Here is a 13910-nt window from a genome sequence, read left to right as displayed (position 1 = left end):
AAACCAACAGGTTACCAATTATTGCAAAAATTGTACCACAAAAATTAAATGGAAAATAAAACTACTAAATAGTACGGAATCATTAGACAGGGAAAATGGCATTTTAGATTAAAAATTCTGTGCCATTTTGAAAAATTTTGCATTTCTAGAAGTAGCAGAACGTTCATTCTGACCGTTTGGGGAGATTCAACGGAACATTTTGCGTGATTTTTAAACTTTAGAATCACTCGAACTTTGAAAGCAGTGATCCAAAGATATTCGTTAAGGTCATTTCGGAGCTAACATATAAACGGTTTCAACTCGTATTTGGTAGGTTCTCGTATGAGAGCTTTCTTTATTTTTGTACCTGTACTAGGCGCAGGTAACTGGTTTTAGCACATCAGTCGTAATTTCTTACAATTCAATGATGCGCTGTCCGGTCTTGCTGGTCTTCTCTAGGAAATCAGCATACTCCTGGTATGGGGTCTTGCTCAATGGCAGATCCTTCCACAGGTCCGGTGTAAGGAAAGCGTAGGTCTTAGCGATGGCCGCATAGGTAGCCTTGGCGAAATTACCAAGCGTTGTGGTTGATCCACGTGTCATCGTGTAGCAATCTTCAATACCTGCCATTTGCAGCAGTTTCTTCGGAACCGGAGCGGAAACAATACCAGTACCGCGAGGAGCCGGAATTAGACGCACTAAAACCGAGCCACATTTTCCGAAGACCTGCAAATAAAAAAATTACGAATGTAATACGTGGCTACATTTAAAACAAATAACTTTAATTCAGTACATGAATCAGACGTTTATGAACGTCATGTGAGTGGTATGCAGCCACCATCCGTGAAAACCGCATAAGTTTATAAATTTTCTCATCATTTAAAATTATGTTAAGTAAAAAAAAACAACGTGGGAATGCTAACCTTGCAGGGTACGGTGTGGGGTTTACCAATCTTATTACCCCAGTATCCACGACGAACTGGAACAACAGACAGCTTGGCAAGAATAATCGCTCCTCGAATAGCGGTGGCAACTTCCTTGCTGCACTTGACGCCCAGGCCAATGTGCCCATTGCTATCGCCGATAGCGACAAATGCCTTGAAACGGGTACGCTGACCGGCACGAGTCTGCTTTTGAACGGGCATAATTTTCAACACCTCGTCCTTGAGCGAACGGTTCAGGAAAAAGTCAATGATCTCGAACTCTTTAATGGGCAGCGAGTACAAGTAGATTTCCTCCAGGGTGCGAATTTTGCCATCACGAACTAGGCGACCAAGCTTGGTTACTGGTACCCATTCTTTGGAGTCTTCCTTACCACCACGACCGCGCCCACGTCCACGACCTCTTCCGCGACCGCCGCCACGTCCACGACCACCGCCGCGAGAACCAAATCCTCCTCTAAATCCACCACGGGCTGGAGCTGCGTCCGCCATTCTGAAATAAAAAAGTTTAAGGTTAAGTTTTTTGCATTACAAGCTAACGCATGGCGTTGGTATTCCTCTCGAATATTTCAGCAAAATTTGGCAAATTAATTTAATTTTCTTCTAATTAGCACATGAAAAGGAAAAAGTTATAATTTATTCGTTTTTAAACATGACAAAGTAGTATATCACCACGTGTTTTGCCCTATTTAGAAATCGAAGTAAATTACAGCATAAAATCGATGCTATCGGGCTCGATAAAATTACAAAGGTAATTTTATGAAGCCCTAAAATTACGAGAATCAATAAAAATAAATGCTAAATTTGATTAAATTACAAAAAAAATCTAAAATATTAATATATTACAAAAACTTACGTTGAAAGAGGTGTTGCTTGCAGTAGAACGGAAACCCGAATGAACGAGTTGACGTTTTAGAACGAGGGATGAGCTGTCCATCGGACGCTTCGGCTACAGTGTTGGCAGAAATTTTATTTCAACAGCAAAATTCAAGTACCAGTGTCGGAGCGCAGATGGCGCGATGGTGACTCATTGGATTTTTCAAGCTAAACATTTGAAATGGGCCTATAACTGTAACTGTAATCGAACACCGAACTAATATTATCGTTGCAGTTGAAACCTGGCAAATCCAACCAGCGACAATCGTTTTTTCTCTTGTTTAGTGCTAATCCATGATGTCGGAATAAAAGAGATTATAACTACTAGAGGTCGCATGTCGTTGTTAACACTGAAAATTTATCAACTCGCTCTTACATATGCTAGACCTATTTGTTTGACACATATTGCCCCGGGTACACACATGTCAAAGTAATGGGATACAATATGCTGAATATGTGAATACATGGAGACAGTAACGCTTTGCTGCCAGCCTTTCTTTTTGCCTCACATAGTTTAAATTGACTGGCTGCATTGACAGTACCCCCTGGCTGCATTTGACGTTCGTTTTTTTGCTATCTGCAGGTCTCGTCTCAGCACTCGACTGGTAAAATGACCAATCAGATGCTGGTTCTATACAGAGACAATTGTATAGAGATGCGCGAAGACTGTAACCGAACGTTCCAATCGAACCCGAAACAACGGTTTCAAACGAGCAATGTAAACAAATATGGCGGATTTAGGAAGTAACTCGTGGGGAGTATTGAGATTGAAATATAGAGAAATGCATGTAATTATGTTAACATACGAAGAGTGTAAACTTTATATACATATATTCTAAATAACTTTTATGATACAAAAAAGTACGAGTAAATTTAAACACATTTTGAACATTACAAAGTCATTGATCGATTGTCTAGTCCCTCATTTTATATAACTGGTAGATGCAAAGTAGACTGGTTCAATTTTTGGCCGAGGGGCAGTTCACTCCCCATTCAAAGTGAATTGAAAATACCCAATTGAAAAAATACACGAGAAATGTTTCAATACACCTTAATACATTTAATACGCCGAAAATACACTAATGCACTAAAAATACGTTACTTCCGGAAGAATTTTTCAATACGTCGATAATACGTCGAAAATACGCTAATACACAAAAATACGTTAATACCGGAAATATTTTTCAAAGCGTCGATAACAATCCAATACGTCTAGTAATATACTGTTGATACAAGCCATACAAATATTACATTAATTTCATGCCAAATGAAACTAATTCAGTATATTTCTTATTATGACATAGCGTATGTTTTTTTCAAGCTAGATTGTTTACTTTTCTCGGAATTGGGACTCCCAGCAAACGGATTCAGAACTAGGGGCAGATCACTTGTGATGCATTTTTAAAAATCAGCGAAATTAAATGCATTTATTTCCATCAAAATAGAAATTCATAATGTATTTTGCGTTGCGTGCAATGTTTTTGCGTTGCGTGCAATGTTGTTTGCGTTGCGTGTAAGACGTCAAAACCCTACAGAAAAACTAGCCCTACATTTAACAAAACGTCGAACAAAGTGGATCAGCGTAGGACGTTTGTTGAACAAATTTTTCTGCGAGGGAGTGCAAAGCTGATGCAAAAATGGAAATTAAATGCATTTTTTCTAATTTGATGCAAATTTGTTATACATTCTTAGAGTGATCTGCCCCTAGATTCAGAATCGGTGAATCATTAGAATGACAAGTAGGCAGAAATCAATCAGAATTCTTGTTAGTTTGATTCAGAGGAACAATCCCATAATATTTAAAGAAAATAAACTTCGCGTACATTTAAAAATACTCTTAAAGGACGTAAAAATAGGTAAATCTGAAACGTCCTACCAGCATCAGTAGGAAATTTTTTATCAAGAATTCGCTCGTTTTATTAACATAAACAATGGTTTAATGTTTACCCTAAATAGTGAAGCTCTAAAATCTTGCAAGTTCGAAGTTTACATAGCGATGGATAATTCTTTTAGATATATATCTTGCATTATAAATCAACACTCGTTGGGGGAATAGAATCGAAACCAACGCTCGATGGATTGAGAATGCAAAACACAAGATTGTACGGAGCTCACCTGGGTTCGATTCCCAACCCTGCACATAGGGTTAGAGATTTTTCCACAAGAGATTACTCTAACCAGAAAAGAAGCGAATGATCCTAAGGTTAAAACCTCTATAATCAAAATAAAAAAAATCATACAAAACACTTCCGAATTACAAGCAGTGTTGCGAAATTTCAAAATCAGTTACCTATTTCTGCTTGCATTTACCGAAACCGACATTCAGATTCAACGCCTCTCTCATTCATTCACTTTCCAACTGACTGAAATTTCATGCAGAATCGAATACTTGAGTGTATAGGAAATATAAATTCATTCACCAACCAAAGCATTCATTTGTTATTATGTCGACAGTTTGAAGGTAGAAGTTAGCATCTTTTACGTTTTCGAGCATAAGTGAACTGCGTAATCTATATCTGGTGCACTTTTAATCGATAATCCCTCTCAGAGCCAGAATAGAAATAAAATACACTTTGCTTCTGAAACCGAACATGTCCGTACCTGAAAGCGCTGCGTCAGGAGAACAAATGGCGATGGAAATGAACCAAAAATTTCATTCATCCTGCGGGCATGAATTGAATTTCGTTTTCTTTCAAGTTCATGCTGCGATGTCAATTTTTTTAAGCTCTAATTACGAGTCGCTTCCAATCATCTTGCAGGAATGAATTCAGCCATAACTCTAAGTCCAGTTGGAATTCCGGCTGGATTCTGCGAGAATTCAAGCTCTACTGAGTCTAGTACAACCAGTAGGAATTTCGGCTGATTCTACTGAGGAGCATCTCAATTTTACTGAGAAGCATCTCAATTTTTTAAATAAATATAGATAATACTGCAGTGATTAAATATAATACCGCGTTGCTCAAAAATTACCATTGGGTAAGCCTAATTAGAATTCAGCAAGCCTAATTAGTTTTCACCAAACTAAAGATAAAGGTTACTTCAATTACATCCCAAGTAACAATTTAGCTGGATATTGGCTTAAACAGCTCTTGTTCAGCTTATTCTCTCGGATCAAAGGCTTTTTCAGCTTTCGTTGTTTGTTGGGATGTTCATCAGCCTTGGTTAAACAATAGTAGCATAGCTGGTAAATCTCCCCGCTTCCTGCTTCTCACCAGTAGAAGCAAACTGAAGAAGTCACTAATTCTCTAAATAATAAAATTTGGCATAATGCTGAATTGTTCGTTAATCTTGGAAAATCACTGGTAATTCCATTTGTACTAATTTTATTATTTGCATTTATGAAATTATTCTACTTGCATTCTACAATAACATTTAAACGTCAAAATTCAGTAACATTCGGTTTCAATTGATTATTCAACAAAAATGCAATGCGTGCATACAATTGTACGTTTTAGTACACTAATCCATAAGAATTATGAAATAATTCACCAATACGCATAATACATTGCATTTCGTGAACAATACACGAACACGTTTTAATGCGCTAATACGTAAGAATTATTAAAGAAATAATCAATACACAAAATACATGTCATTTCGTGAAAAATACACAAATACGTCTCTCAATACGTTTGCCTGAATCGAAAATACTAGAGTGAGTCGCCCCTCGTTTTTGACTTTCAGCTCCACCAAGCTCTACTGTTTCCTTTTATGGCCCTTAGTAATTGGGTCATTAGGCTATATATAGTTTTCCGTTCCATTCGATAAATTTTAAGTCCAATATACATAATATAACATTATTTCAAAAAAAAAATCGTTGTAATACTTAAAAACGATTTTTTTGTTTTTGAAAATAAATCTTATGTAAACTTGGCAACCATACATAGGAATACGGCGGTTGTTTACATCTAGCCTATCAAGACAACACCCAAAATGAAAAAAAAAACTATATGCATTGGATGGTGTTTATGTCAAATAAAAATAATCCTGCGGGAAAACCGGGAAAAATATGTATTAATTTTTTCTGATCATTTGTCGTGAAATTCGATATGTCAAATTCAGACTATCAACATATTTCTTTATTTTAAATTTTAATATTATTTTCACGTTTCCTGAGTTGGAAAAAACATTGTTGCAATCACGAAAATCAGCTTTTTCGATGTATGTAGTAAAAAAAGGATAATGATCTCATTTAATGACCCAATTGTGCAAATTTTGGTACCGCTCGAATAGAAATGTACAGTAACAAAACCATGATTTTCACTGTGACAGTACAGCAAGCAGTACAGTAATTTTACAATAATTTACAGTAAGTTCTAATGTTATGTTACAATACAAAAACAATAAACTTTACCGTATTTACGGTAAATTTCAATGTAAAAATGACTTTTACAATGAAAAAGGGGGGTGTATCTTAACATTAAAAAATCGATTTTTCTCCATGCATTTTTTTTCTCGAAAACAGTAAAATTTAATGTGAATTTACTGTATCAGTTTTTTACTGAACAGTAAAATTGATTGTTGCATGAAATTTCATTGTAAATCTACTGCGAGAACTCTGCGACGAACAATGTTGAAACAGTAATAACTATAATATTTATTGTTTTATGGTTGTTTGTAGGGTAAATGGAAACATTGTAAGTTTGTGAAAACTCGCTGAGAAAATTTATTAACTAAAGAAGCAGCATGACTTCAAAACAAGTGGATTTTATTATTAATCATAGCAACCCTGTTTGAATAGCTGCATCTGTCATATGGGAGCTATTCAAACAGGGTTGCTATGATTAATAATAAAATCCTATGGGTTGCTATGACTAATAATAAAATCCACTTGTTTTGAAGTCATGCTGCTTCTATAGTGAATAACTCTTCTCAGTGACTTTTCACAAACTTACAATGTTCCACGAATGTGTTTAGTATAAGAATACCTTTAAAAATATATAGTGTTCTCATCAATTGATTGATGAGGTGATTTTTTAAGAATTTATTTTCAATTTTAACCGATTTTTCATACTAATTTCCATATAAACTTTGACATTTTTGGAGGGTCCGTAGATACAACCGATCGGTACCAAAATTTGCTTTACTAAGGGCCATAAAAGGAATCAGTAGAGCCTGTTGGAGCTAAAAGTCAAAAATTGAACCAGTCTAATGCAAAGTCTGAACGACGATAATAGGAGAAAACTAGTCGGTAAGTGTATAATGTTCAGACTTTGCATGTACCAGTTATATAAAATGAGGGACTTGACAATAGTCATAAATATTAATTTTGAATGAAATCAGCAAAGTGCCAACTATGCGACAATATCGCTATTACTCATCAACTGTATTTTCGATATATTCTCTCTAGCGTAACGAAAAACATTTACACAGGCTCAGTTACGTGAATCAATGCGTTTTCGAGTTGCATGGTTGAGTATTTTGCGAAATATTTCTTAAAAGAAAGCATTCATTAAATCAACAAGTCAGTCGCTGTTTACACAAAGCTCCTGGTTGCCAAAACTAGCAAACAAAACAATTTGGTAAATCGTGCAGCCAAATTAACTGTTTTTCTCTCCGCGTGTCTATATTTAAAGCATCGTCTTTGGTTCAATATTGAGGTTAGGACTGGATCAAATTGGGTCATTAAATCAAGAATAAAATTATTCCTTTATTTCATAAACCGATAGAACTCATCTTTCTAAATACAATAATATATATGTCCAATCTTTAAAACTGCAGAATGATTTTTAATTAATTTTATAAAAAACTTAAAAAAAACCGGAACTGGAAGAGCGACTGGACGTCGAAGACAGAGGTTCTCAAATCAGCGTCTCAAGCGGAACTAGCAATGCCAAGGCCTGGCTAGAAAATCAGAGCCGGGGCTGAGACTTGCCAATTTGATAAAAAAAAATCGCTTGAGCCGGGGGCAGTTGACGAATGTGTGACACAGTCAGAAGAATAGCAGTCACCGTAAAAGGCAAGCAGGTGAGATTAACTACAAATCAGCTGGCTGCGCTGCAAATTTGGGCCGAGGAAGCTGTCCACATTTTCTTGTGAGCCCGATGAGTGGCCGATATTTTGTAGCAGCTTCAAAACCACAGACATAGCGTGCGGGTTTTCAGATGTTGAAAATATACCTAATTCATCTGCGAAAATGCCTGCGAGGCCCGGCGCGAGATGCGGTTATGACAAAACTTATGTTTCCGCACAGCGTCCCATCGATTATGGAAACAATACGGCGTTTGCATGGCAGGCCAGTGTTGCTTATTAAAAATCTACTAGCAAAAGTTTGTCGCATAGAAGCACAGAAACCGGAAAGAAAGGATACGCTGTTGGGTTTTGGAATGGCCGTGCAGCAGCTGTGTGACCACTTAGAAGCAGCAAATCTACCGAGCAATCTTTCCAACCCAACACTGCTGGAAGAGCTAGTGGAACAAACGAGAAGGTAAAGCAACGGGAAAAGGGACATTTTACACCCATTTTGAAACCGACGCTTTGAAGAAAGACAACGGCGGGAGACAAACCTGTCCAATTTGCGGAAGAGTGGACCATCGTGTGCGAAATTGTGAGAAGTTTCAGCAGATGAGTCTCAAGGAAAGACTGAAAGCTGGAAGACGATGGAAACTATGTGAAACTTTCCTGTTCGACCATGGTCAATGGAGGTGTAAGTCGAAGTTCCGATGCAGTGTTGGTAACTGTCGCCTTCCGCACCATTCACTGCTTCATCGAGTATTTCGCGCCAAATGTCGCACACATGATCAGACGCCCAGGGTTCAGAGTGGTACCGGTGACACTACGGACCTCGTCGCTTAGATATCTACGCTTCTATTAACGAAGGCTCTTCGCTCACGTTGATCAGAGAAAGTACTGCGTGAAGTCTTGGGCTTGAAGAGCCACTTGAGCTACAGTGGACTTCGCACATCGTGCGGAGCGAAAGAAACTCGAGGCGGGTCAACGTGCAGATCGCAGCGAGAGGTCAGCAGCAGCGTTACGTTCTGGAAGCGGCGCGTACCATCAACGATCTAAACCACTCCAAACAGAGTCCTTCTTGCAAAGAATTACGTGGTCGCTATGCTCACCTACGGAATATTTCGGTTTCATCGTACTCTGAAGCAGAACCCAAGGTGTTAATCGGATTGCAAAATTTGGAACTATTTGCTCCCCTGGAAAGTCGGGTGGGTCAACCAGACGACCCAATCGCGGTGCGCAGTGTTCTGGATTGGGCTGTGTACGGACCGAAAGGTGTAGAAACGAAAGCCCAGCATTTCATAAATCATCAGAGTGAATGCATAGTCGATAGGGAACTGAATGAGATGGTCCGTCAATGATTTATCCTGGAGGATGTCGGAGTTTCTCTAGCATCGGTGCCGGAACCCGCAGAGGTGAAGAGAGCACGAAACATACTAAGAGTGACAACAAGACTTGCAAACGACAGATTAGAAACACGTCTCCTCTGGAAGTTCAACGTTGTTTGCTTTCCTGACAGCCTGCCGATGGCCCTTCGAAGCATCAGGGAGTACGTACAGAAACAATACGTACGCAAAGCAATATCAGCGTTACATTATTTCTCATATTCGCTCTGTGATTTACAAAATTATCACAACGATGTCAATGATGTAAATTACAGGGTGTAAACCAGGGTTCCCTCGAATGGTGCCCCTTCCCAAGCAGCGACTTATCTCACACTTACGGTCATTCAGCTGGCGTGGATTATATGCGCGCTTTAGAAGTTACGTTTGGTAGACGCAAGGAGAAAAGATATGTCGTCGTGTTTACCTGTCTGGTCATACGATTAATTCACCTGGAGGTTTCGTTCAACTTGTATAATGGCAATCAGAGGTTACCCAGTGGCAATATTTTCCGACAACGGCACCAATTTTGTCGGTACCAGTCGCGAACTGAGAGATCAGATTGGACAGATAAACGAGAAGTGTGCGGAAACATTCACGGTTGTTCGAGTGAGTTGGTCTTTCAATCCACCTTCTGCACCGCATATGGGTGACGCGTGGGAGCGCATGGCGCGGAGCGTGAAAGAAGGCATGGCGGCTGTTGATGACAGTTGTAAATTGAATGTCGAAATGTTGCTAACTGTACTAGGAGAAGCCGAAGGATTCATCAACACGTGACCGCTGACATATATACCTCAAGAATCCGCAGATTGTGAGGCGCTCACCCCTAACCACTTTTTGCTGGGGAAACTCGTCCAGTGCTTGTGAAGTATTGTAATCTAATCTCGGTAAAGCCCCCAGAAGCAGCTACAAGCACTTTTAGCAGATGCAGTTTAGGATCGATGGCTCAAGAAGTACTTGCCTACATTCAACAACCGTTCTAAATGGCTTGACGAATCAAAACCGGTGCAGGTTGGCTACTTTGTCTACGTCGCCTAAGGTATCAGAAGAACATGGGTACGAGGAACGATCGAGGTGTTGCTTTCGAAAGACAGCAGAGTACGACAGGCGATAGTGCGAATGGCATCTGGGAAACTGAAACCAACAGTTGTGAAGCTGGCGGTGATGGAAGTAGATACTGGCTTACTTACCTTACCGTTCAGGCTAGAGCCTTGTTGTCTCTTGCTGTATGCAGAAGCCGTCTCCTCTCCACTCGGTCTATTGCTGCTTGTTGCCAGCCTCGCAGTTTTCGAAGGGTTTGCAGGTTGTCCTCTATCTGGTCGATCCACCGTGCTCGCTGTGCGCCCCGTTCCTGTACCTCAAGAACCATTTTCACCGGGTTGTCGTCCGACATTCGTACGACGTGTCCATCCCACCGCAAACGTCCTATTTTTGCGGTATTCGCGATGGATGGTTCTTCCAGCAGCTGATGCAACTCATGGTTCGTTCGCCTGCGCCACGTACTGTCTTCCATCTGCACACCACCATAGATGGTACGAAACAGCACTCGTTCGAAAAATCCAAGGGTGCGTTGGTCCTCCACGAGCATAGTCTAGGTCCCGTGGCCGAAGAGGACCCCCGGTCCAATCAGCGTCTTGTATATCTTGTTGATACTTGTAGACTTCGTGCGGCGGCGAATTTTGTTCGAGCGTCTTCCAGTGTCCAAAGTAGGCACGATTTCCCGCCAAGATTCGTCTCTGAATTTATCTGCTGATATAATTGTCGGCGGTTACCAGTGAGACCCCCCCCCCCACGATTTCGTCACCGTCAATCCGAAATCGGGATGGAAGGTTCACATTGTCGTCTCTAGAACCTCTTCTTCTCATGTATTTTGTCTTCGAAATGTTGGCAGTAGGTACTGGCAGTGAACCTGGAATGGAAATGGTTGAGAACCTCCGGGATTACCGGAGCGGGGGATGCTCTGGCAGCAGTGTATCACTTGCTGAATTGACATTCGATTGCTAGGATCAACCCTGAATACAAATCGACGTGAAGTTCCCTGTGGATGTGACAAATGTCACTGCAGCGGAAACCAGAGTCGCGAGGGGCTAAAACGTAAAAGCTACAGGAACCCAATCGTGGATTTGTTCGGATGAGGAAAAGCTTTGTTCGCGCTGTAGGATTATTATGTAATTTGAATTCGATGTATTTATATAACTACACACAATTTTTCAGTTTTGAGCTGCTGCTGAAATCGGCACTGCTGCAAGAAACCATTTTTGTAGTTCTAACACCCGAACACAGAGTATTTAAGCACCATCATAAATACTTTAGGCAAGCTATTTCAAAGCAAGCAAGAAGGTTTGGTTCTATGCGCAACATTCGATGTTGATTGGTTATACGTGGACTATACGAAAAAAATATATTATTTTTTATTAATTCAAACGTGATAACGTGAAATATTTCACATTATGTATTGTAGTCTGTCGTGAACTCTGCCTTTCTGCATGCTTTCGTGGTAACAGTAGTCAAGTGAATGTCGAACGAGTACTACGCTGTTTTACTCATCGAACCGTTGCTAACGCGTTTCCAACACGCCCACATGAGTAAAAGGTCTTACCGAAGATCGGTCGATCCACGGCATACATAAGTATATGTAAACTGTGATCCGAACCAAGTCTCGCGCATCCATATTGTATTATTTTTTTCGCTCGCCCTAATTCCTTTTTCCAAACGCATACACACTCGCAGGGAGCAAAGAGAGCGAACGATGGCTTCGAAACTCAGATAAACGATTACAACGATATCAAATGTTGAATGTATTGGATTCCGCTCGTCATTACGTTTGAATCATGGATGTATGCTCAGAACTCATCCAAAAGAATGTAATAAGAGGACAAATGCCAATGGCGTATGCACCGTGAATTGAATGTAATAAAATTAAACTAAAATGTTTTCTCTTTCCGATTTGGTTCATATACATAGACTTCATCTCCCACATTCTTCCCCTTCTCTACTTCTAACAAATATTGTTTCGATTGTGGTCGCTAATAAAACTAAATACGTTCATATTGTGTAAAACAGTTAAATAAGCAGAGTACATGCCAAACATATAATATATACACGGATGCCATTTCGATGTCCAATTGAGTGTGAAACATGAGTTTTCAAAAAAAAAATCTTGCATTGTTTGAAAATCACATTGATACCAATAACAGCGAATAACCTAAGTGGTAGAGGTGCAATAAAACAAACATCAATGACAAATATTATTAAATGGATATCACTTCGTTTCCAACAATTAGCTTTTTTTATTTAAACTATTTAATAAGTTTTATCATTTTCCATTGTCAATTGTACTATAAATTCACGTTTTTTTACATACAGACACTTACCGTCGGTAAACCTTAGTCAAATTTTGTATGTCGCTCTTCCGTCAAAAAATTGTATATTTTTTTCTCCTTCCATAAAAAACTCTTCCTTCGAAAAGAATATTCCCATTTCTCAACCGTCTTTCTAGACCAACAAAGAAATCTATACTGCCTTTTCACCAACAAGATTGTAAAATTATAATTTGAACTACCCTTCCATTAGAAATCACTTTTTTCTCATTCTTCTCTGGCCTTCCGCCGAGGAGTTATCAAAGAAATCAACTCTCTGCTTTTTTTTTCTTTTCTTACCAAAATCGTTTCTTTTTATTATCGTCATTCCAACAAAAAAAACTGTGGAACACTTCGGAAATTTAATTACCACCGCCTTTGCTTTGCAAATCATTTTTTTTTATTTAGTCTCCTCCGCCCTTCCGGCATAGAGCTAGCAAGCTGTAAAATAACTCAAAAATTTCCATTGGGAAACATGTTTTATCATTCCTCTTCCGCCCTTCCGTCGGAAATCATTTTTTTAGTCTCCTCCGCCCTTCCGTCGGGGAGCTAACAAATATTAGATTTACCGCCCTTCCATCGGAAATCATGTTCTTTGTCAGTCTCCTTCGCCCTTCCATCGGGGAGCTAACAAATTTGATACCCTTCCGACGGAAATCAAGTTCTTTTTTTGTTTTTAGTCTCCTCCGCCCTTCCGTCGGGGACCTAGCTAACAGATTTGATTTACCGCCCTTCCGTCGGAAATCATGTTTTTTTCAGTCTCCTCCGCCCTTCCGTCGGGGAGCTAACAAATTGGATTTACCGCCCTTCCGTCGGAAATCACGTTTTTTTTTTGTTTTTAGTGTCCTCCGCCCTTCCGTCGGGGAACTAGCAAACAAATTTGATTTACCGTCCTTCCGTCGGAAATCTTTTTTTTTGCCTACCTGGGAGCTAGAAAAGAAATCTTCACAACCATTCCACCGAACTTCCGTCGAAAACCTTGCCGTTCTCATTGTACCACCGAACTTTCACTTCAATTTAATTTTCTTACCTCTTTGGAGCGATTGCTGCGCCATTGTCGTGAACTATGCCTTTCTGCATGCTTTCGTGGTAACAGTAGTCAAGTGAATGTCGAACGAGTACTACGCTGTTTTACTCATCGAACCGTTGCTAACGCGTTTCCAACACGCCCACATGAGTAAAAGGTCTTACCGAAGATCGGTCGATCCACGGCATACATAAGTATATGTAAACTGTGATCCGAACCAAGTCTCGCGCATCCATATTGTATTATTTTTTTCGCTCGCCCTAATTCCTTTTTCCAAACGCATACACACTCGCAGGGAGCAAAGAGAGCGAACGGTGGCTTCGAAACTCAGATAAACGATTACTACGATATCAAATGTTGAATGTATTGGATTCCGCTCGTCATTACGTTTGAATCA

At 39.6% G+C, this 13910-nt stretch overlaps 1 protein-coding gene across 1 annotated transcript; it reads right to left on the bottom strand.

Annotated features, from left to right (window-relative positions):
* Positions 1-300: 300 nt before the first annotated feature.
* Positions 301-1912, bottom strand: LOC131683971 (small ribosomal subunit protein uS5). Its single transcript, XM_058966397.1, has 3 exons — positions 1777-1912; positions 903-1413; positions 301-705 (listed from the first exon to the last, which is right to left on the bottom strand). The coding sequence occupies exons 2-3, from the start codon at positions 1410-1412 to the stop codon at positions 394-396; spliced, it is 822 nt and encodes a 273-aa protein (XP_058822380.1). The 5' UTR covers position 1413; positions 1777-1912; the 3' UTR covers positions 301-393.
* Positions 1913-13910: the final 11998 nt, after the last annotated feature.

This window comes from Topomyia yanbarensis, chromosome 2 (assembly GCF_030247195.1).
Source record: "Topomyia yanbarensis strain Yona2022 chromosome 2, ASM3024719v1, whole genome shotgun sequence".
NCBI classification, from domain to species: Eukaryota; Metazoa; Arthropoda; class Insecta; order Diptera; family Culicidae; genus Topomyia; species Topomyia yanbarensis.
This window is presented reverse-complemented; position numbering and strand designations above follow the sequence as displayed.